The 22,578-nt window shown below is 30.2% G+C and overlaps 1 protein-coding gene across 2 annotated transcripts; it reads right to left on the bottom strand.

The window, feature by feature from the left end:
• Positions 1-31: 31 nt before the first annotated feature.
• Positions 32-22,372, bottom strand: LOC147906939 (uncharacterized). 2 transcript variants are annotated; one of them, XM_087415027.1, is made up of 8 exons: positions 21,931-22,372; positions 18,550-18,836; positions 11,476-11,637; positions 6,468-6,723; positions 6,211-6,279; positions 5,225-5,311; positions 3,619-3,663; positions 32-3,374 (listed from the first exon to the last, which is right to left on the bottom strand). In XM_087415027.1, exons 1-8 carry the CDS (start codon positions 22,192-22,194, stop codon positions 3,312-3,314), a joined length of 1,233 nt encoding a protein of 410 aa, XP_087271153.1. In that variant the 5' UTR covers positions 22,195-22,372; the 3' UTR covers positions 32-3,311. The 2 variants fall into 2 exon arrangements, with proteins under 2 accessions (XP_087271153.1, XP_087271152.1); XM_087415026.1 differs by having other exon boundaries at positions 32-3,663.
• Between the last annotated feature and the right edge of the window lie 206 nt (positions 22,373-22,578).

The raw sequence follows: 22,578 nt of genomic DNA, 5'->3' as shown, positions 1-22,578 counted from the left end.
AAAAGGATAATGAGAATCAAACGCAGATGTAAGAGCGAATATTTAGGTGATGCAGATAATAATCAGATGTTAATAATTATCTTCATTTATTTTGTCGAACGTTTCGTAACATCTGATTATTATCTGAATCTCCTAAATCTTCGCTCTTTACTCACTTTGGAGTCATTTTCAGCGAATACAGCAGCAAAAAATCTTCCATTGAGAGCAAGTCACTTGCAAATTGACAGAGAAGCAATCAATACTTAAAATAGTATTATAAAATAAATTTAAATTTATTATTATAACATCATTATTATAACATTTAAATTTATTATTATAACTTAGTAAAGACTTAAATCTAGGTAATTCACTTGGTACAGCATATTGTACATGATCTTACAACATATTGTAGATAATTACTTGTGAAGGAATTTACATAGTGAAGAGAATCAAAGATCGAAACTTTTTTGAGTGACATAGATTAGTATTACATCATAATTAAAGTATATATATATATACACACACACACACACACACACACACACACACACACACACACACACACACACCAACTTTTTGTGTTAACTCATATTAGCATGTTTTAACATTAATTTAATCGCTTTCTTATTTTTATTAAATGTTCTTTTATTATAATAATAATGCAGGCTAGTAACAGAACTGTCTTAACGATAAAATTTTAATATTATATGATAAATGAAGAGCAGAATTCCAAAATGCATTTTGTCAAAATTTCATTTTTTTTAGTTAAATATGACATAGTGTTGAGTGTCGAAAGACTCATAATAGCTACTCTGAAATGTTCAGAAAGCATTTTTTCATCATTAATTTATATGTTGAAAAAACATAGAAATTTTGAAGTGCATTATGTTTTTTAACTTATAGAGATGAACAAAATGCATTTGCCTAACATTTTTGTTGCAATTGTTTAGCAATTTTGTTCAATATTTCTTATTGGCATATTGTTATTTTCCATAAAGTATGTATTTTTATTATGTGCGAAATTTCTTTCTTTCTCATTTTTTGAAAATTACAAAGGACAAAACGCAATTTGAAATTCTATTCCTCAAATATAAATATAATGATTATTTGTTCAAATCGACATTGTTAAATAAATAAATTCAAATTTTGTACAAATAATTTTCTTACTTTTTATAATTACTTTTACAAAAATATAAACAAGGTCTTTGGAAAATAATGATAAATCTTTTGCATAAGGACAGAATGGACTAAACTGAGAAGAAAAGTTCTCTACTATTTTGCAATTTTCATAACAATTTCATAACAGTTAACAAGATATTAATTGCTAAAAATTGTCGAAAATTAATCTTCAATAATTTTTTACTAATACTATCAACTTTATAGAACGATTACAAGAGACAAAAATTATTTATTTTCTTTTCATAGAGCTTTAAGAATTTTTTTAGAATTTTTTCAGAATTTTTTCAGAATTTTTTAATACTATATTTTCTCATGTTGGTAAAAATAAGAAAATACAGTACTAAAAAGTTGATAAAAAATTCTGAAAAAATTCGTAAAGTTCTATAAAAAAAAAAAAATAAACAATTTTTGTCTTTTGCAGTTTTTTTGTAAAATTGATAATATTTGAGTAAAAAATTATTGAAGACCAATTTTTGGCAATTTTTAGCAATAAATATCTTGTTAATTATTTCGAAAATTGCAAAATGGTAAAAGGACTTTTCTTCTTAATTTAATCCATTTCTGCCTCTATACGAAAAATTTATCATTATTTTCCAAACACCCTGTATATACTTTTCTAGTAAAATGTATGCATATATGAGATCATATTTAATAAATTTTGATTTTTGTCGATTTAAATAATTTTATCAAAATGCTTTATATTTTTTTAACAATGTTATCGCAAATATATGAATTTAATTAAAATATGTGAATACAAAGATTCGAGGTAAGTTAAATAGATATATATACATAGCGGAATTAAAATTTCTGAAAGAAACTAAAAACAGAAAATTGTTAAATTTTAAATATGATATAATAAATAATAAATAAATAATAAATTGTTAAATATAAAAGTAATTCTTTAAAATACCACTATTCTCAGGTTCGGATCATCTCGAGCGGTCGGTACCCGAGACACTTTTGTATACATATAAAAAATTACAATAACACATATATTTTATTATTATTAAATATAAGTATCCCTTTGTAACCCCTATTTTACAAGAAAATTATTCTATCCATTTATTTTTTATAAAAGATGATTTTTAGTAATGTGTTAAAATATATTTTCTTACACGCGAATTTTAATATTATATTAAAGATGCGATAAAAGTGACAACTGTAATTAACATCCTGCCAAATAATAACTATTATAATAAGCGGTCTAGAAGATTTGGAATTCACACCCTCCTGTAAACAGATTGTTGAAATTTAACGGATAGTTTAACTTCTCTCTCTCTCTCTCTCTCTCTCTCTCTCTCTCTCTCTCTCTTTGCGGATAGAATATGAATTCTTATGAATTTTATATGAATTTTATACGGAATCAGTATACATTAAGTTCGCTTTCCATTATAAAGATTACTCTTCTTTGTATTGGATGCTAACCAGCGTATCACAAAGTAAATTTGTTAAATTTTATCATATAAATTTTAATAAATTTTATAATTGCAATTAAAAGTTAACAATTAAAAGTAAATACAATTTATTTATTATTAATATTTCATTCCGTTTATTAATATTACAGTAATAATTGATTTAATAAAATTTGTGTTACCATACATATTTCACGCTTTCGTATAATCACGCATTTTTAATTTTTTTATTATGTTACTACGGAATAATATCATTTTTATTGTATTATAAATGGCATTTATAATTGCATCTTATTAAATATATCAGAATTAGTCGTTAATTGGATAAATTTTTCTTGTTAACTATCCGCAGAATATCAAATATGTCTTTTTGTTAATTATTGGAGCATTTCATTTTATACATAATGTATTATTATTCCGTTCATCGAATGTAAACAAGGATAAATGATGGATGATTTGGGCGCATCATGCACCCATAATCTATGAATTACTTACAAAGTAACATGTAGGTAACACAGAGAAATTCAAATTAATATTATTGCTATAACTTTCAAATTTCTATGTATTTTTCTCAAAATTATATTGACGGCGGAAAGAGAAGACGTTTTTTCGTCAGTCATATCACTTTGTTCCAATTCACTACGGAAAACAACACGACGACACAAAACAATACAGCATATTTGCCCGATTTGTGTCGAATGACACAATAATTGCACTACTAGAGCGCTGAGATTAAAATAACTAATTGCAATCGCAATCATCACTTTTCAAAAGACTTAAATTAGTAAACATATCCCAATCAAACTGAAAAATATTAAACAAATCCTTATAATGTAATAAATAATATAATACTTATAATATAATTCTACTTCTAGTTGTAAAATCTTGTCATAACAATCGGAAATTCTTTTTGATTGTTATGACAAGATTTTGGTTAAAATAAAATGCATTTAATTATATACGCGCGAGCGTCTTATCCATATCAAACCATAATCAAACAAAATTTCTTACGCATTACTGCGAGAATATAAGGTCTATTATTACATACCTGCGTTGCAAAAATTATTGTAACGGACAAAATTGTAGAATACATCTGAAAGAAAGTATACTATTATTATACTTAATAAAAATAGTTTTGTTAACCTCTTCAGTCAGAAACATGCACCGGAATATTACCACTAATCGGGACCCCCACATCAAAAGTGTACACATTGTACGTGGACAGTCTTTGACGTTTAAAATTACGTTTTATGGCTGAACAACGCCATCTTGACACGTTTAAAAAAAAAAGAACTATTCCCAAAACAAATTAATTATAATTTCTTCGTAAATCGTTTTTTAATTACCCCCTTCATGCCAGTGACATTATAAACATCAATATACTACCACTACTAATTATGTTTAAATATATATTATTTGACAAAATTAGTTACGCTTGGCTGTACATTGCTGTACAAAATGATTTGACGTAACTCTTATTATAAGGGACATTATAAATTAATTACTTCGCGAATGCTGACTACAACCAGCATTCGTCTATAATATTCTAAACAGATCGCTTCGTAACCATATAGCCGGCGTTAGGAGCAAAGGGTTAAATTCAAAAGAATTAATTGTCGAGAAGATCTAGAACACGTTCTGTTTTATATGTATGTATTTTTTCTATCATATATGTATATGTAGGGGGGGGCAGTAACTCTGTTCACTTAGAATTTCGCTGTTTTTAGAGATATGAAATGATATTTATTGAATATTTATTGAAATTGTATAGCATCAAGAGGGTATAATATACTGCTAACAGTTTTTCTATAGGTAGAAGCGTTTCGAAGATTTCAAGTTTACTTATACTTTTTTAAATAGAATTGTATGATTTTTTTACACAATATGATTCCTCTAATTATTTTGCATATTAAAGTATTAAGATAGTGATATCAAAAAGCCAATAGTTTACGAGATATTTGGTTTACTTTATTCTGGTATATATTAACATAAAATATTAAATAACTCGTAAATATTATTAATTTTTTTTATAATTCTTAATATTTTTATCTATAAACAGAATAATGAGATGAATCAATTGATAGAAAAGAAACACATAGCTGCTTATGTAAAAAATTATCCTTTTTGCATACACATTTTTTTTAAGCAATTATGTATTTTCTTTCCATCAATTAATTCATCTCATTATTCTGTTTATAAAAGTGTTAAGGTACGATTATAAAAAAATTAATAGTTTATGAGTTATTAAATATTTTATGTCAATATATACCAGAATAAAATATAAAATATCTTTTGGTTTTTTTCTTTGATATATTACCCTAATACTTTTATATGCAGAATAATTAGAAGAATCATATTGTGTAAAGAAATCATACAATACCATTTAAGAAAGTGAATGGAAATAATCTTGAAATCTCCGAAGCATCTTCATCCATAGAAAAACAGTTGGGAGTATATTATACCCTTTTAAAGTTATACGATTTCAATAAATATATTATTACATATTTCTAAAAATAGCGGAAATATTCCAGAGTTATTGTCCCACCCTGTACATGTGTGTGTGTGTGTGTGTGTGTGTGTGTGTGTGTGTGTGTGTATGTGTGATGTGTATTTATTACGTACTTTTTTATACTTTTATTTAAAAGAGGACATACCTTGCAGATAAAATTATATCCAAAGTAGTACTGTCCCAAGCCAAATTTTACCTTTGTCTGCTTTATTTGCAATATAAACTGCAAAATCTAATTGAAAAAAATAATTTAATAAGCATTAAATATATATTAACATTATGAATAGTTCGCGGATACTTGCATAAATTGTATTAAACGGATGAGTAAATTTAAAACATTATTATAAAACATCAATTGTGTTACTTTGTGGCAGATATTAAAGAGCTATCCTTTACGTTTAATGATATTCCGTTATTTTTAACTTCAATATGTGTCAAAATTAATTAATTTTTTAGTTTCAAAGTACAGCATTCATATTAATGCATGAACTTAGTAAATAATGAATTAAATTTGAGTCAAGTTTAATACATTTTCAAGAGTTAAGTTATTTAACTACAATGTTTTAATTAAATAATTTTAGTTAAATTAACGACGTATTGAGTAGAAGTAAGGTCAACATATAGAAATTATTAAAAAATACACAGCTCAAAGTGGTTATAATACAACACTATGAATTTAACATATTGTATTCTTTTATATGTATTTTTAAGATATTTGTACATATCAACACCAATTACAAAATCTTTATCAATTATTTTCAATTCTATATGAAAAAATGCATTGAGCATATTTGACAAAATATTTGCGTGATAACAGAATGTAGATGGTACGATAGTAGAATTGATAATATGATAGTAAAATAGCAGAATATTGATAATATATGAAATAACTTTCAAAAACTCACTTTTATTATATAAAATAAAAAATAATTTTTTAAATTTTTTCTAGTTTATCCATATTTGTGGCATTAAAATGTATGTACAAGTATTCTAAAATGTATAAAGGACACAATTGTTATGTTCCAATTTTGTACATAATCATTCCTTGAAATTTAGGTACATGTCCAAATTTTGAGAGCTAATAAAAACATAAAATAGTTAAAATTCAATATAAAATTTTGTTGTAATTACCTGTTTATGTAAATCTTCATCGAGATTATAAATGGACAATATGTGAAGAATTGCTACTGTCTCATTTTCCTGAAATTATATTAATATTAAATGAGAGTAATAAAACTGAGAACTTTGTATTCAATGAATAAGATTCTGTCATAAATGTCTATAAATAAATCTTTGACATGATAATTTCATTGCTGCTTGTGCTTATTATAAATAAAAATTTCTAATTATAAATAATTATTAATGCTTTTGATCTACTGTAACTATACCTTAAAGTAAACAGTTTGACATAAGTAGTTTAATGTAAGAAATAAAATGCTATTCAAAACGAAATTAAAATATATATATAATTGTATCATAGTATAATCCAATGTCCATATTTTCCAATGATCTCCAAACAAATGATACATTGATAGATATACCGTAATAGCTTTACAAAAATACCATATCATCTGTATTAGCATTTGTACTTTGAATATTCCGTTTAGTTTGCGTGATATAAGGCACAGTTGTAGATAGACGTGCCTGTAAATAAATTATAATTGTTATAATTAATCAAACCAAGAGACATACGAAAAGTACTAACAAAATAATTGTAAGCAAAATATATTTTTAACCTAAAATTTGATATAAACTTATGTTATAAACTATAGTGTTATAACTTGCGATTCACAATGTGTGATTATTTCATAATTCGTAATTGAAATTAATTATCCTTGTACATATATATATATATATATATATATATATATATATATATATGTCTCATTTCAGCTGTTGCATCAAATTATATAATACTTTTTTAAATACTTTTTGAACATATTATATGTTACATTGTTTTTTTAGGTGCAAACATCTAAAAGATATTAGGTTGTCAATTTAAGGCTGTATTAAATGTACAGTCCCTGTAAAGAAAATTGAATTTGGACATATGTTTAATATTTACATTTCAAATAATATATATATATATATATATATATATATATATATATATACATATAAAAGTTGTGCGAATAAGATTATATTTTTATTTAATAACACATTGTTGTAATATATTTATTTTAATTGTTATTATTTCGTTGTTAAATGTTAAAATTTATTGATTGATAAAAAAGTTTACATTTTTCTTTTATAAGTAAGGTTTAAAGGAGAGAATTTGTGTTTTAAAGAGAGAATGCGTTTGCTTTACTCCATTTGGAAAAGAAATGAAAAGTTAACGTTAAAAGAAACGTACTTTAAATATTTACATAAAATAATTTTTTAATATATATTATTCTTTAATCTTGGAGAATGATTTTCGAATGAGTAACAGAGAAACTGTTACACAAAAATTATGTTTCGGTAATACAGGTGACACACATACACACACACACACACATTTTAGGATTCACTTTCTTCTTAAGAAACCCATCCTCCCTTAAGTGCGAAACACATTTCTAAATTATAATTGCGTGATCATGTTTATTGATACTCTGTAAAATTTGTTGAATAATTTGTTAAAATTATCTATTTTATTTTTTTTTTATTTTATCATATTCTAACTTAGCTTTTTTTTATACTATCTCCGTTTTGAAAGCAGAGTATTTATATCTTTAAGAGAATTTGTATAATAAAGCAAAGAATAGGTTTAAAGGAGAGAATTTGTGTTTTAAAGAGAGAATGCGTTTGCTTTACTCCATTTGGAAAAGAAATGAAAAGTTAACATTAAAAGAAACGTACGTTTATATTATCAATTTTATTTAATAATAGCGTCTTAAGGAAGGACAAGAGCGACGACTAAAAAGCCTGTAGAAGATCATTTAGGATCATGACCTTGACAATATCTGTCTGATAACTGAGATTGGTGAAAGATCGCTGATTATTTCAAAGAAGAAGGGCCCATAAGGGCTGATTTCGGCCTCCTCCAAATTTTGTCTAAACCCTCAAAAATCTATATTTTGAAATCAATTACAATCAATTTCAATTCGAGTAATTCCAGCTTAAACGTAGTGATGGAGTTGCCATATTTATTCGGAAATCAATATTTTGATTGTCGTATTGGAAAATATTGTATAATAATTTGAATTATTCTGGGATAGCAGAGCTTTCTCAATTCTCTATACATTTGATGCCAACGCTTTTAAGTTAAACTATACATGACAATAAATCTCCCAGAAAGGATCAATATTTGCCTTAGTGTATTAGCAAATGAGTGTGTATGTATGTGCGTGTGTGTACACGCGCGTGCGCTTGAGACTACGAAAACATTTGTGTATATATTTTGCAATATATATTGTGCAATATACATTTTTTTTTTAAATTCATATAGTTGTCCAGAAGCTCATCATGGGTTTATCATGCCATAATGTCATTTTGAAATTACAGTTCTCAAATCTCGAATTATCGAGAATCTCTTCTCTTTTGTAGATTTTTCGAGCAGTGCATTTATTTTTATCTCATTATAATAACCCGCGGACATTGAAACACGAGGCGAACACTACGCGTTTTGTTTTCATTGAGTAGATTGTACGCTTGCCAATTGTTATCTTACTTCAGCAAGCACTCGAGCACTCGCTTTACTTGACCATGCATAAACGTCCGAGCTCTACTTATTATTCTAGTGTCCGTTGTTCAATCAGTTCTTTTCAGAATTCTTACTTTGGCAGAAGCGCTAAATCACACAAATATTGTAAAGGGTGTTTTTTTAAGCCCGATGGATTTTTTTAAGCCCGATAGAACTTAAAATTGTAAAAAACTAACACAAAAATTAAATTATAATCAAAAAATTTTTTTTAGTCGAAAGATCAATGCATGGCATTAACATTTGAAAATGATTTCGGGCATATGGTCACCGCGGTTGTTTAATTTAATTTTTTGTTTTATTTTTTACAATTTCAAGTTCTATCGGGCTTAAAAAAACACCCTTTATTATATGCAAAGCTGTACAATCGCTTATTGTTATACCTCGCCAGGCTAAACTTCAGGTCTTTATCAATAACGAATTAATAATTCAAGGATCTGTTCGATGTTGCAAAATGTGGTAGTGTTTTCAAAGATGATGATCGAATAAAACAAATATCGAATACAACCATCTTAAGTGGAATGGAGATATTCAACTTGTTGCATAATCTCCGATTAGCAAAAAAACGATCATTGGATTTTGATACTCCTGGAACCTTAAGTGATGTTGATTATCATCGACTTACTGGAATATCTGCGAGAGATTTCAATAATCTTTTCAGTTACGTTAAAATCCGTAGTACATCCGTAAAAAGTGCACGCATTTGTTTTGTTCTATTCCTTATCAAATTGAAAACAGGAATATCTCATTCAATCCTGTCAACACTTTCTGGGATACAGAGACGTACAATTGATAAAATAATATACTGTGTTAGAAAAGCACTCATGAAAGATTTTGTTCAATTATCTTGGTTGAATCATATCACGAGAGAAGATTTCATATGATTACACAGGGATATGGCTAAAGTTCTATTTGCGAAAGGTAAAGACATGGCAATACTTGTAACAGATGGAACAAACATGTACATAGAAAAGGATAGTAACTATTCTAAAGGCATTCTTCTTCTATGCACAAAGGCAGGCCTCTGGTCAAGCTTATGAAGATAGTACATATTTTGGATGTCTTTGGTTCCTATCTTACTGACGGGAAAAATAATGAAGCCAATATATTGAATAGCCTGATGAAAGAGACAAGTTCTTTACTTTTAGAATAGTTATGCCAGAAGACGTTATGATCGAGAATTCCATGATTCAATAACAACTTTGGAAGAATATGGACTCATATCGAAAAAGCCTCATTTTTTGAAGCAGGAAGACAACATGATGCTATAAGTGCAAATAAATTCAGAGTTGAGATCAAATTGTCGAATTCGTATATGATTTAATTAAACAACATGAAAAATACTGGCCAATGCTTTTTCTAACACTTAAATATTATACATCGGAGAATTGTATCCGCAATGCTTACCGACTACCTCGAGTTCAAGTAACATCATCAGATGATGAAATAATTACTCAAAGAATGCTCGCTTTGTCTAAAAAAAACCCAATGATCTTCAAAAGATTGTAGAAGATGAAAGGTGATTCAGAAAGACGACAATTTGAGAGAAAATACAGATAATATTCATTAGCAACTTTCCGCGTTTGACACTCCAAGATCTTCACAGAATATCGATTAGGATTTATTAGATAAAACAAAACGGCACGGCGTCTTATACACGAGATCATATGACGAAAGATGGTGATTATGTGCTTTACGTGTACAAACAGAAAGCAGACATTTTAAGGGTTATGTTGCAATCTCTCTTTATCCAAGCAATACCAACTTTGGATTCGATATGAGAAGGATGGCTTTGATCCTATCAAAAATTGGTATTGTCAATGTAAAACGGACTGTAGAATGCTGTGCGCACATTGCATCTATTCTGTGGTACCTAGGATACTATAAATATATAGAAAATACATCTCAATACCACAGTGATGCCTACCCAGAATATGAAATGGATGCAGCTTTTTGGTCCGAAACAGATGAATCGATAGATGAACATTAAAACATAAAAATACATTTAAAATTCAAAAAATTGATTTCCGAATAAATATTACGGCAACTCCATCGCTTCATTTAAGTTGCAATTACTCGAATTAAATCTAATTGACCTCTAAATATAGATTTTCGTGAGTTTGGACAAAAATTGGAGGAGGCCGAAATCGACCCTTATAGGCCTTCCTCCATTTTATAAAAAATATGTAGGCACAATAAATAATTTTTTAAATAAATAAGTATACGTTTTCTTTACACATGACTTATATCATTATTCTATTAATAAAAGTATTAAGATATCAAAAATTAATAATGGTTTACGAGATATTTAATGTGTCATGTCAATTATATGTGACAGATAAATGTACCTATAATGTCTCATAAATTATTGACTTTTATATTTCTAACTTAATATTTTTACATGCAGAATAATTACAAAGAAATCATATTACATAAAAAATCATAAAATTCCATTTTAAAATGCGCAAATAAACATAACGTCTTTTTCATTGCGTCTCTCATCGTACCTCTATCTAGAAAAGAATAACGTGATCATATTAGGTTGCTCTCGAAGCAGTTGCACTTTCATAGAAAACATTTTTTTTTATACTTTTTGAAATATGTTGATGTGAAAGTTAAAGATATTCTCTCTCTCTCTCTCTCTCTCTATATATATATATATATATATACATGCGCATGCACGTATGTGTACAGTAATTCTATTAAATAATTATTACATTATAACCCATATATTTTGATTGCGATTCTTAGCTCCTGTTATCCGCTGATGCACAAAGATGGATCTGTTTTGTCTTCTGTAATCTGTACCATTTTCGAACAGATCAGAATATAATATACGTAAACGTTCATTGATTCGATGAAATCTGGAGCTTATGCATCTAAATTAAAAAGTCATATCTTTTATTAACATTATTATATATGCATTATGTATAAACATATTAACGCTAATTGCTAATTAATAATATTATTAATAAATAATTAGAAGTCGGACTAAATTAGAACTTTATTATTTACTTGTGATATTTCAATATAATATTTTATACATATATGAGGAACAGAATTTCAAAATGAGTTTTATTTATATTAATTATAAAAATTTATAATTTAGTTTCAGTCGTTTTAAACTATAATTCGTTTAGAGATAACGAAAAAGAAAGCCATCAGAAAACTACGCGCCTTACAAAAAATAACTTTTTCAATTAGTAAGCTAAGAAATGTTAAATAAAACTGCTAAAAACATTAAACAAGTGTATTTTGTTAAGGGAGTTTTTACATTTCAGGAATAAAAAATATCAATTATTTTTGCTCTTTTTGAAAGCTTATAGTCTCAAGAATATCCTACAAAAATGTTTTTAAAAAAAAACAAAAATTGTCCAAGATATACGAGGTAAAATGATATGGTGTGTGGGACCTCTTGATCAATTCTAATAGGGCGCGCCAAAAAAAATTGTTATAACCGGCGCACGCCATTATTTATATTCAACCTTTTAAAATCATTCTAGAACGTTTCTATCCAATAGAGCAAAGTTTCGTTCCCATCTGAGCGTCACTTTAACGGAAAACGGAAAACGGAGCGGTACTTGTAAATAAAATATTTTCAAAATTTTATTCGCCTTTTTCCCTGTTTTTAAATATGATCATCATTATTCCAAAGAAAATGAAAGTTCGACTGACTTCTACTTTTACGTTGTACTCAGAAAACATATCATTATTGCCTAGAATTAATAGTATACGTTAACTTTTTCTATTTTTTTGAAGGTTAAATAAATGAAAAAATGTGAGGAAAATTCTATTGGGATTTTTATTGCTGAATAACAAGACAAAATACAGAGCTTGGTTTTCGGCGCGTGCGAACAATAATAAAGAAACAAAAGGTAAGGTTAGTACGAGAAGGGTGCTCACGCCATCTGTCTGGTAACAGATATAATAAAAACAAGAACACGTGATATATATATAGTGGGACTAACGGCATACAATCAACACCCCCTCTTGACGTAGTCTCACTCGATAAAAAGAAGATTACAGCAATGGAGCAGCTTTGCATGGGGTAGAGGCTTCGTTAGCATGTCCGCTGGGTTCTCTGTGCCCGCAATATGTTTAACTTCTACATTGTTGTCTCCAACAGTCTGTCGTAGAAAATTAAAGCGAACATTGACGTGCTTGGTTTTCTTCTTTATTTCCTCGGATTTTGACAGCTTAACAGCCGCTTCATTGTCGCAATAGATTATTATTGGTTTCTCAGAAGACGTTATGAGTTCTTCCAAGAGATCTTTAATCCATATGGCTTGTTTCGATGCTTCATAAGCAGCCTGCAGTTCAGCAACAGTTGTGGAGTCAGCGACAATCGTGCTCTTCCGTGATTCCCAGGATATTGGTCCACCGTTTAATACGAACACATGTCCATAAGTACTTTTAGCAGTGTCCGGACATCCTGCATAGTCTGAATCACAATATCCAACAACTTCGTTTTTACCTTCACCAAACTGAATTCCTACTGACATTGTGCCTTTTAAGTAACGGAAAATTCTTTTCACTTCCTTCACGTTATACGGTGTTGGTGCTTCAACAGCGCGAGCAGCATGATTAACCTGAAACGAGATATCTGGTCTCGTATGCGTCGCTGCATATAGTAAACATCCAATAGCCTGTCGATAAGGGAATGGAACTCCAAATGTTTCATCGTCCGTTAGTTGATGTTTCCTAATTTGAACTTCTCCCGGAGTATGGGCTTTGTTACAATTTTCCATTCCAAAACGAGCGAGCATATTACGAATATATCCCTGTTGATTTACGCGAATACGTCCTGATCTTCGGTCAACATTTAGTTCCAAACCTAGGAAACAGGTTGGCTCTTCGATCTTTATCTCGAACGCAGCCTTCATGAAATCTAGCAATTCAGTCACAACGTTTTCTGGTTGTCCAGCAACGAGGATGTCGTCTACATATATTGCCAACAACAAACGCCCCTTCTGACCATTTCCATAATATATGCAAGGATCAGCTATAGAACGAATCAAACCGAAGGTTGTGACAAGTTTATTAAATTTCTTGTTCCAATTCCGAGGTGACTGCTTCAGACCATAGAGCGATTTTTTTAATTTCCAAACTTTTCCATCATCAATGTCTACTGCATCAGGAGGTCGCACATAAATTTCTTCCTCGATGTCTCCGTAGAGAAATGCCTACTTGACATCGCATTGCTTGATCACCAGCTTCTCATGAGCTGCAATAGCTAACAAAATTCTAATTGAATCCATACGAACTACAGGTGCGAATGTCTCGGTAAAATCAATCCCGCGTTTTTGACTGTATCCACGGCAAACAATTCTAGCCTTTAGCTTGTTGATTTCACCATTTGGATATCGTTTGATCTTCAATACCCAGCCTGTGTCAATAACATTCTTTCCCGATGGTAAGACACATGTCTCAACCACATCATTTTTCGCGAAGGAATCGAGTTCATCTTGCATAGCCATTTGCCATCCGGTGGAGTCCTTACCCTCAAGAGCCTCTCTTGCTGTCTTGGGTTCTTCCATGTTTAACGCCATCAGGACTTCATGCCCTCCTTGTTGCTCTTCGTCAAGAACATCCTCACTGATGATGCTACGACTTCGGAGCTTCATGGTTAAAGGTCCACTGGGTTTGCGTACATTTGTTGACTTCGGATGAGTAGATACTTTAACGATCTCATTTACAATCTCAGTAGAATCATTTTCTTTGACTTCATAAGTTTCGTCATTGGATAATGATTTTATCTCGTCTTCTACATAGAAAGAATTTTGCTTTCCTTCATTGAATTTTACATCACGTGCGATGCGAACATCTTGAAGATCCTGAAAGTAAACTCGATACAGCTTCGTACTCGGTCCGTAATCAGCTGACCTTTTCGAGCTTTCTTGTCGAACTTATTTCGCTTCGGTTTTGGGATGTGCACAAAAACATCACAACCGAATGCACGCAGATGTTCAATGGACGGCTCCTTCCCATGCCAGAGTTCATACGATGTCTTCTTTAGATCACGAGTGGCGACGAGATTGGACAGATAACAAGCAGTCGAGACACACTCGGCCCACATAAACTTTGGCAAGTTTGCATCTGCAAGTAGAGATCGAGCCTTTTCTGTAAGAGATCGAATGGCACGTTCGGCCATACCGTTCGACTGTGGTGTATACTCAACACTCATCTCATGCTTGATTTTATATTCTTTCAGAAGATCTTGAAATGATGTACCAATGAATTCAGTGCCTTGATCAGTCCGCAAAATCTCAATTGGATGACCCGTCTCTTCCTTGACTTCCTGAATCACTTTCTTGAATTCTTCGACAAGTTCCTTCTTTTTCAGCATGGCAACTTTCTTGTATCCTGAGCTCTCGTCAACAAAAACAGCAAAATATTTGCAACCACCTGCCGATTCAATTGAAACCTTTCCACTAAGGTCGCAATGAATTTTTGCACCTGGTTTGAAATCCTTATTAACGATTTCCTTGTATGGTCCTTTGGTCATTTTTCCAAAAATACAGGCTTCGCAGAAGAAATCTTCTTTTCCAGTTGCACAATATCCTTTAGATTCTAATAGAGCTTTGACCTTGTTTTTTCCTGCATGTCCAAGTCGACGGTGCCAGGTTTCCCATGATGCGGAGATCTCCTTCTGAGCCGTGCAAACCTTAGCTGGTTTCTCGACTTTGATCAGCATTCGATACGTCGAGTGTCCTTTTTTAATACCACGGACAATCACCTCGCCTTTTGAATTCTTTACAACAACCTCTGACTTACTAAAAAGTGCTTCGTAACCAAGGTCAGTCGTGGCTACAATAGAGAAAAGATTGAATGATCCAAAATCAGGAACTAACCTTACTATCCTTGAGACATCTCGGTACCCACTCTTTACTGTTATGGACTGTTACATTTATTTTGCCAATAGCCGTCGCCATTAGAATCCTGCCATCCCCTATTTTCACTTCTTCCGGAGGATTCAATGCCTTTGATTCTACAAACCAATCACTATTACGAGTAATATGGCTGTACGCACCTGAATCACCGATCCACTCATCAATATCTCCTAATTGTTGTTTTGCTGGCATTGCCACACGATTGCTAGACGAACGTCCTTCTGAGCTCGTGTCTTTCTTCTCGGATGGGCAGTCACGAGCAAAATGTCCAAAACCTTTGCAGTTGTGACATTGTAGCTTCTTTCGGTCCTTTTTCCAGCCTGCTTTCTTCTTATCTTTGAAAACTTCTCGGTCTTTCTGATCTTTCTGACCAGATAACGCTACACCATGATTTCCGGATGACGTCACGTTAACGTCACGTTCGACATCTAACAATTTTGCTTGTAATTGTTCCACCGTAATGTCCTTCGTAGGACAAATCCGCCATACTTGCTTGAAGTTATCAAATTTTTGCGGTAGACCACGAACAATTTTTGTAATAATCATTTCCTTTTCGATGTTTAATTTTTGCGCCTTGAGCTTATTTTCAATGAGCATAAGCCCTGAAATATACGACGTCACATCGTTTTTCCAGTGATAGTCGTTGTATGCTTCCAATGCAGCTAGCTTCGTCGTGTTTGAAACCTCATCATAATGTCCCACGAGAGTCTTCCACATATCAGCGGATGATTTACAGGCGACCACCAAATTAAAATGTGCATCATCGAGAGATTTACTTAACAAAGACCTCGCCAAGGCGTCCTTCTTTTTCCAATCAGCCAGTGTGGCATCTGTTGGTTGCTCTCTCGATCCATCAGCCACATCAAACACATCGTTTGCTTCGAGATGAGCCTGAATTTCAAAACGCCAACGAACGTAACTGCTTGAGTTCAGTTGCGTAACAGACTTCAAGTTTATTTCCATTCTTGCAGATTCAAGCGATGTTACTTGGACCTCTGTCTTCCTTGCACACACTATCACTCTCCTTTTTTCTATTTATTATTATAGCCGTTCACACTCCTGGGCTCATAACCTATTGGGATTTTTATTGCTGAATAACAAGACAAAATACAGAGCTTGGTTTTCGGCGCGTGCGAACAATAATAAAGAAACAAAAGGTAAGGTTAGTACGAGAAGGGTGCTCACGCCATCTGTCTGGTAACAGATATAATAAAAACAAGAACACGTGATATATATATAGTGGGACTAACGGCATACAATCAACAAATTCGAATTATCTTTTCAAACTGTTGCCATTTTGAAAATATGCATATGATATTAATTATTCTATAATAGTTCGGGAGAATTACAAGTTTATTTGTTATAAGAAAAAGCTTTATTTTTGCTATAAGACCAACAATACGATCTATATCTCTATCACATTTGACGATACTCGCGATGCATGCTTAATTTCAGCGCCGTCTTATTACTATTTTTTCTGTAAAAAATTAACACTACAAAAAAATTTTTTTATACTTGTACATATTTTCTAGACTAGTTGTATTATGTTTTTTATTACACCTTATTTTTATTTATCAAAAAAATTCTCAATGAATGCCTTTAAAATCGACTCTCAAACGTAAAGACCCCCCTTAAAGGACCTTTTGTTAAAGCATCTTTGGTTAAAGGATCATGCCATTTTTCTTTTTCTTTTGTAAGTTTCTTTTATAGGCAGGATATCCGGAAAATTCGTTCGGTCGGACAATTGGATATATAAACAGAATTGGACATCCAATATTCTGTACCCCTTAACATATTATGCGGGGCATTCCTAAATAATAAAATAAATTAATTAATTTTGTGTTAATATCCGATACTACGGTACACGTCCGGTCACTACCTTAACATTCATTTTTATATGAAAAGTGTAAATTTCCAATTCCAAATCACTTTTTGCAAAGACTTTATACCTAATATTTCCTTGACCAAAATGCGCAAAAATCGCTTAAAATTTATAACAATGAATTCCGAACATCACATTACGTCATTTCGTCATATTCCAGTTTGAAATTGTGAAGTTGCATCGCTCATGCTCATCCCTTCATAGACATTAATGCATCAAAGGCGAATCGCAGAAACATTTGGGAAGAGCATAAAAATTTCAGTAGGAATAAGTTTTATAAGTTGCGCCTCCATATAAATATATATTTGCATGCACGCTACAAGTACAAAGATGAAACGTTTATACGGAAATTTTATATAAATTTTTTGTAATCCAATTAAGTTCTTTGACGCAGGACGCTTTGGATGTCGAAGTCTGTTCTATTGCGGAGGCATAGCGTCTGATTCAATCGTATCATAATTATTTATCGACAAGCGGCGCGACTCTCCCTTACAGCTAGGGACGAAATTTAGTTTTATCATTAGTTTTGTCATTACTCTTCAATAACCATTTTACTGTTACCTTTTATATTACAATTTTACCATTACTTTTGCTGTTACTTTTTTATGACGTTATGTGTCAAGATCAAATTTTTGGAGGTGGAAATTTTGACCGTATGTTAATTCGATTACATTACTCAACATTTTCTTCCTTGGCGACGTTTTCTAAAGATGGTCATCTCTTATAAATATTTAACAATGAAAATAATGATTAATTATTTATTTTAAATAATTGTTGTTTAGTATATTTTTAAAACTCAAAATAAGTATTATATATACGTGTTTTGTACAGACAATACAGAAAACATACATATGTTATCAAGCATTATATTGTCAAAGTCATGGTTATTGATGAACGTGACTTCCATTTTTTATATGTTATCAAAAAGTCTTTATGTATTTCACAATGTAAACATTTTGACGCACAATGTCAATAAAAATAACTTACAAAGTAAATATATATACAGGTACAATACTAACCCAAGGATAGCTGCAGAAATCAGAGTGTTTATGACAACGACATTTAACGAATAATCCTTCAGAAACATTACACGCGTTACAGATAAAAAACTGGTGAAATTTATGTCATAATTAAGAACAAAGAAAACAAGAAGATTTATATATGCTAATTGATAAAAAACGTATGCAATCCATCCGATTATTATTCGAATTATCCAGTTACGTAGCTTTTGGTATTCCTTTGGCGCTCCAAAAGCTTCCAACGTATCGTCTACTATAGCAAGTTCACGTAAGCACATTTTCAATTCCTTTAAAAAAATCATATTTATCGAATATACGACACAGAAAAAAATTATTATGAATTTATATTTGAGCAAAAATTGTTATTGCAATATGTACAGGAAATGTGATAAAGAATTACATTATAATAATGTAAGCACTAAAGTCGTGTGTTGATTTGTCCAAAAATTTTTTTTTAATTTAATTTAGCTTATTGCTCTATGAAAAAAATTTCATGTTAACAGAGTAATAGAACATGAACACAAAACATGATACAATTGATTAAAGTAGCAAATACTTAGGTGTCAGCAAAACTGCTGTTACAAAGTCTACCAGCAATAACAAATCGGAACTAACAAGGAACACTAGGCTCAAAAATTCAAAAAATTCTGAAACTATGTGTATAAGTAAAGTAGTTCGTATCCGTAACACAAAACTATTTTTTGTTCGTTCAGAATTACAATTTTAGGAAGGGAAACATCCTTTTAGAAATTAATTTTTTTTTTAAGCGAATATCGTGAAGCTATAAGAGATACGAAAAATTTTCTGTAATAAAATTTGAATGATTTTAAAAGTACTTTAGGACTACAATAAAAAATTTTTTTTCAATTATTTTTTTATTTTATACCCCCACTCCTATTTAAAAAATGTTTTTAATTTTTATATATCGCAAATCAAAGAGATATTCGAATGCAACGATGTATATTATAGTTATGTTCCGAAGAACCATTTTTCAAATATGAGCAAAAATATATATACGCGTTCCGTAGATATTCGTCTCATACCGCGTTGGTTGCGCAAGATAGCGTGAAATGGCAAATACAATCCATCAACAGAGTACCAGTACAGCAGCAACTATTAAAATATGAGCTTCTATATAACAACAACAATAGCAGCAACAATAATAATAACAATGTTAAACTAAAATCTGTCAAATATTTTTATGATATACATAAAGTGTGTACAAAATACTTCAGACAATTAAAAACAAAGTATGAATAAAGAAATTGTTATTTTTATAAAATATCATTTATTTAATTTTGGCTTTTGATAGAGCAGCCAGTTGCAACATATTTGAAAAAGAAAAGATATTATATTCAACGTCGAAGTAATTCTGCACGAACAAAAAATAATTTTGTATTACGGACAAATTACTCTACTTGCACACAATGTTTTAGAATTTTCTGAATTTTTGAATTGCCTAACCTTCCTTGTAAAATAACGATGTAATAAGTGGTGAAACAATAGTTAAAATTATACACACACGCTCGCACGCACGCACACACGCACACACATCCACATGGGTGCGCGTGCGTGCAAGCACCTCACACATACCAGTTACATCAATGCTCTTAATTATGGTGGAAGGGATAACATGGTGTGCTGAGTTTGCAAGTGTCTCTCTCTAAATCTCTGCCGTCTCTTTCTATGAGTGTCGCTTAAGAGACAAAGCTTTTTTCCTTGTTTGACACACATCATATTGCATCTTAGATTTATAGAAAGAGAAACCTAAAATATGTTAATCAAGAAAAGTTCAATACCAATTTCACGATGCAAGACAGGTCAATATTCATATTCGATTCTTGTATTTAAGACTGTCTTAATTACAATTAATTTCTTAAGATGTCATAAGTCAATCCAAAGACTGTATTGGCTTTATTATTAGCTTATTTGTCTAGACTGTCTAGTAGTCTTTGTCTCTAACGTGACATCCATAGAAACGCTGGCAGAAAAATTTCTATGCCAATGTACACCAAAAAGTACGCCTTTCTACTTCTGCGACTGTGATGTAGGATTGTGTTGTTAAACATAGAAATAATTACGCCAAGTTACGCGAAAGATGTAAAATGACTTTTGGACCTAGTTAGGCACAGAAAGTATGCCAAAGTACGCGCAACTAATAATCATTACTTTCTGAACTATGCGTTTCTGTGCCGAAACATTTTTTAAAACATTTTTAAAAATATTAAAAATAATAAGTTAAGTAATTAATGTTAAATAAACATTTAATAAACATTAAATAAACGTTTAAAAAATGTTTTTTCAATTATTTATTTTAAACAAAAAATTATAATGTAAAATAATGTTTAATAAACGTTAAATTAATGAGTTTTGAAAACAAATCGCGAAAAATGTAAAATTAATAAAAAATAAACGTTTAAAAAACATTTAAAAAACATTGTCTGTTGATAATGTATAATATATATATATATATATATACATATAAATATATTCACATATATGTATACATATATATTTTTTGAAATAAAGTTGAATAAATCATTAAAATAATGATTTTCTATAATAATTTATTCAATTTTATTTAAAAAATGTATATAAATACGTAAATACATTATTTTATTATTAATTCCGTAAAAAAAACGAATTTTAGAAAATAAAATAAAGAAAACACTGTTTTTTTCTTCTTCGAAAAAAATATATATATTTATATAAATTAATATACTATTTATTTATAAAAAATATTTATTTTATTTCTGTATATATAATGTTTCATAATAAAATATTACATTAAAAAATATGTGAAAAATACGTTTTTTAAATTATAATTTCAAAAACATTTCCTATTGATGCTTAATCATTATAAAATATATTTAAGATATATTTAAGAAATGTATATAAAACATACGTATGCTACCTGATTTAGGATAGTTTCACATAGAAAGGCGTAAATCTTTAGCATAGGAGTGGAATCTAAGTCTACGCTAAACTGTTTTCATTCGCGTATTTATATGTAATTTTTAGCGTAGTTAAGCGTACTTTCGGGCATAATTAGGCGTATTTTCTGGCGGAGTTTACTATAGTTTAGCATTGTTTGGCGCTGTCTGGCATACAAAGACATGAATTGGCTTACTTTGACATAGAAGTAGAATTCTACTTCCGTGTTCCAAACCGCATATTTAAGAATAGTCTTTGGCATAGAAATTTTTCCGCTAGTGAAGATACAGCGGGGATTTAGAAAGAGATGCTTGCAAACTGAGCACATCATGTTATCTCTTCCACCATGCTCTTACTTTAAAAGTATGGGTCACTAGTGACTGAGCGATTCCTGTTCGTTACTTTGTTACTTTGAATTTTTCTCTAATTACATTTTAAAATTTTTACCTTAAAACGACAGAAGCTGATGAGAATTAACATAATGGCGAGCAACGATAAGAAAGGTGACATTATTATTTGTTTAGTCCGCAAATATTCCAAGTAACATATTTGATAATAATAGAAGTACGTAAGAAAGCTAAATACGGCCAAAATATACAAGTAAGAGAGATATGGCCTGAGTTGTCCACGCGGATATTCTAACATACCCAAATTGTAAAACAACCCAATGGTCAATAATGGTGCCAGCGCTTTTTCTAGCGTCTCTGTCATAGTTTCCAAGTCGTCGGTTCAGTTTTAATTAAATCAGTATTTTAATTAAATTAGTTCTTGATACACGAGACACACTTTAATATTTTTTATAAAAATTTCAGAAATATAGTTTATGCAGTTTATGCAGTAGAAACTTTGTGAGTACCACACTATAAGATATGTACACTGAAAGATGACATATTTATATGCCGTTTAACCAGCAAGTATTGAACAATGAAATGGACACAGATAATCTAGATTAGATTGCCTTCGCGGAATTATTATTATTTATAGGTACGTAGAGTAAGGCCACTAGATATGGCTCACTCTTGAAAAAAAAATTCATACTTTTACCGAAAACGATATCAAATAATTAATAAAATATTTAATAGTTATGATTAATCA

This window comes from Acromyrmex echinatior, chromosome 17 (genome assembly GCF_024713525.1).
Source record: "Acromyrmex echinatior isolate Ae372 chromosome 17, ASM2471352v2, whole genome shotgun sequence".
In the NCBI taxonomy this organism is placed as follows: Eukaryota; Metazoa; Arthropoda; class Insecta; order Hymenoptera; family Formicidae; genus Acromyrmex; species Acromyrmex echinatior.
The sequence above is the reverse complement of the archived record's forward strand: the minus strand, read 5'-3'. Positions and strand labels throughout refer to the sequence as shown.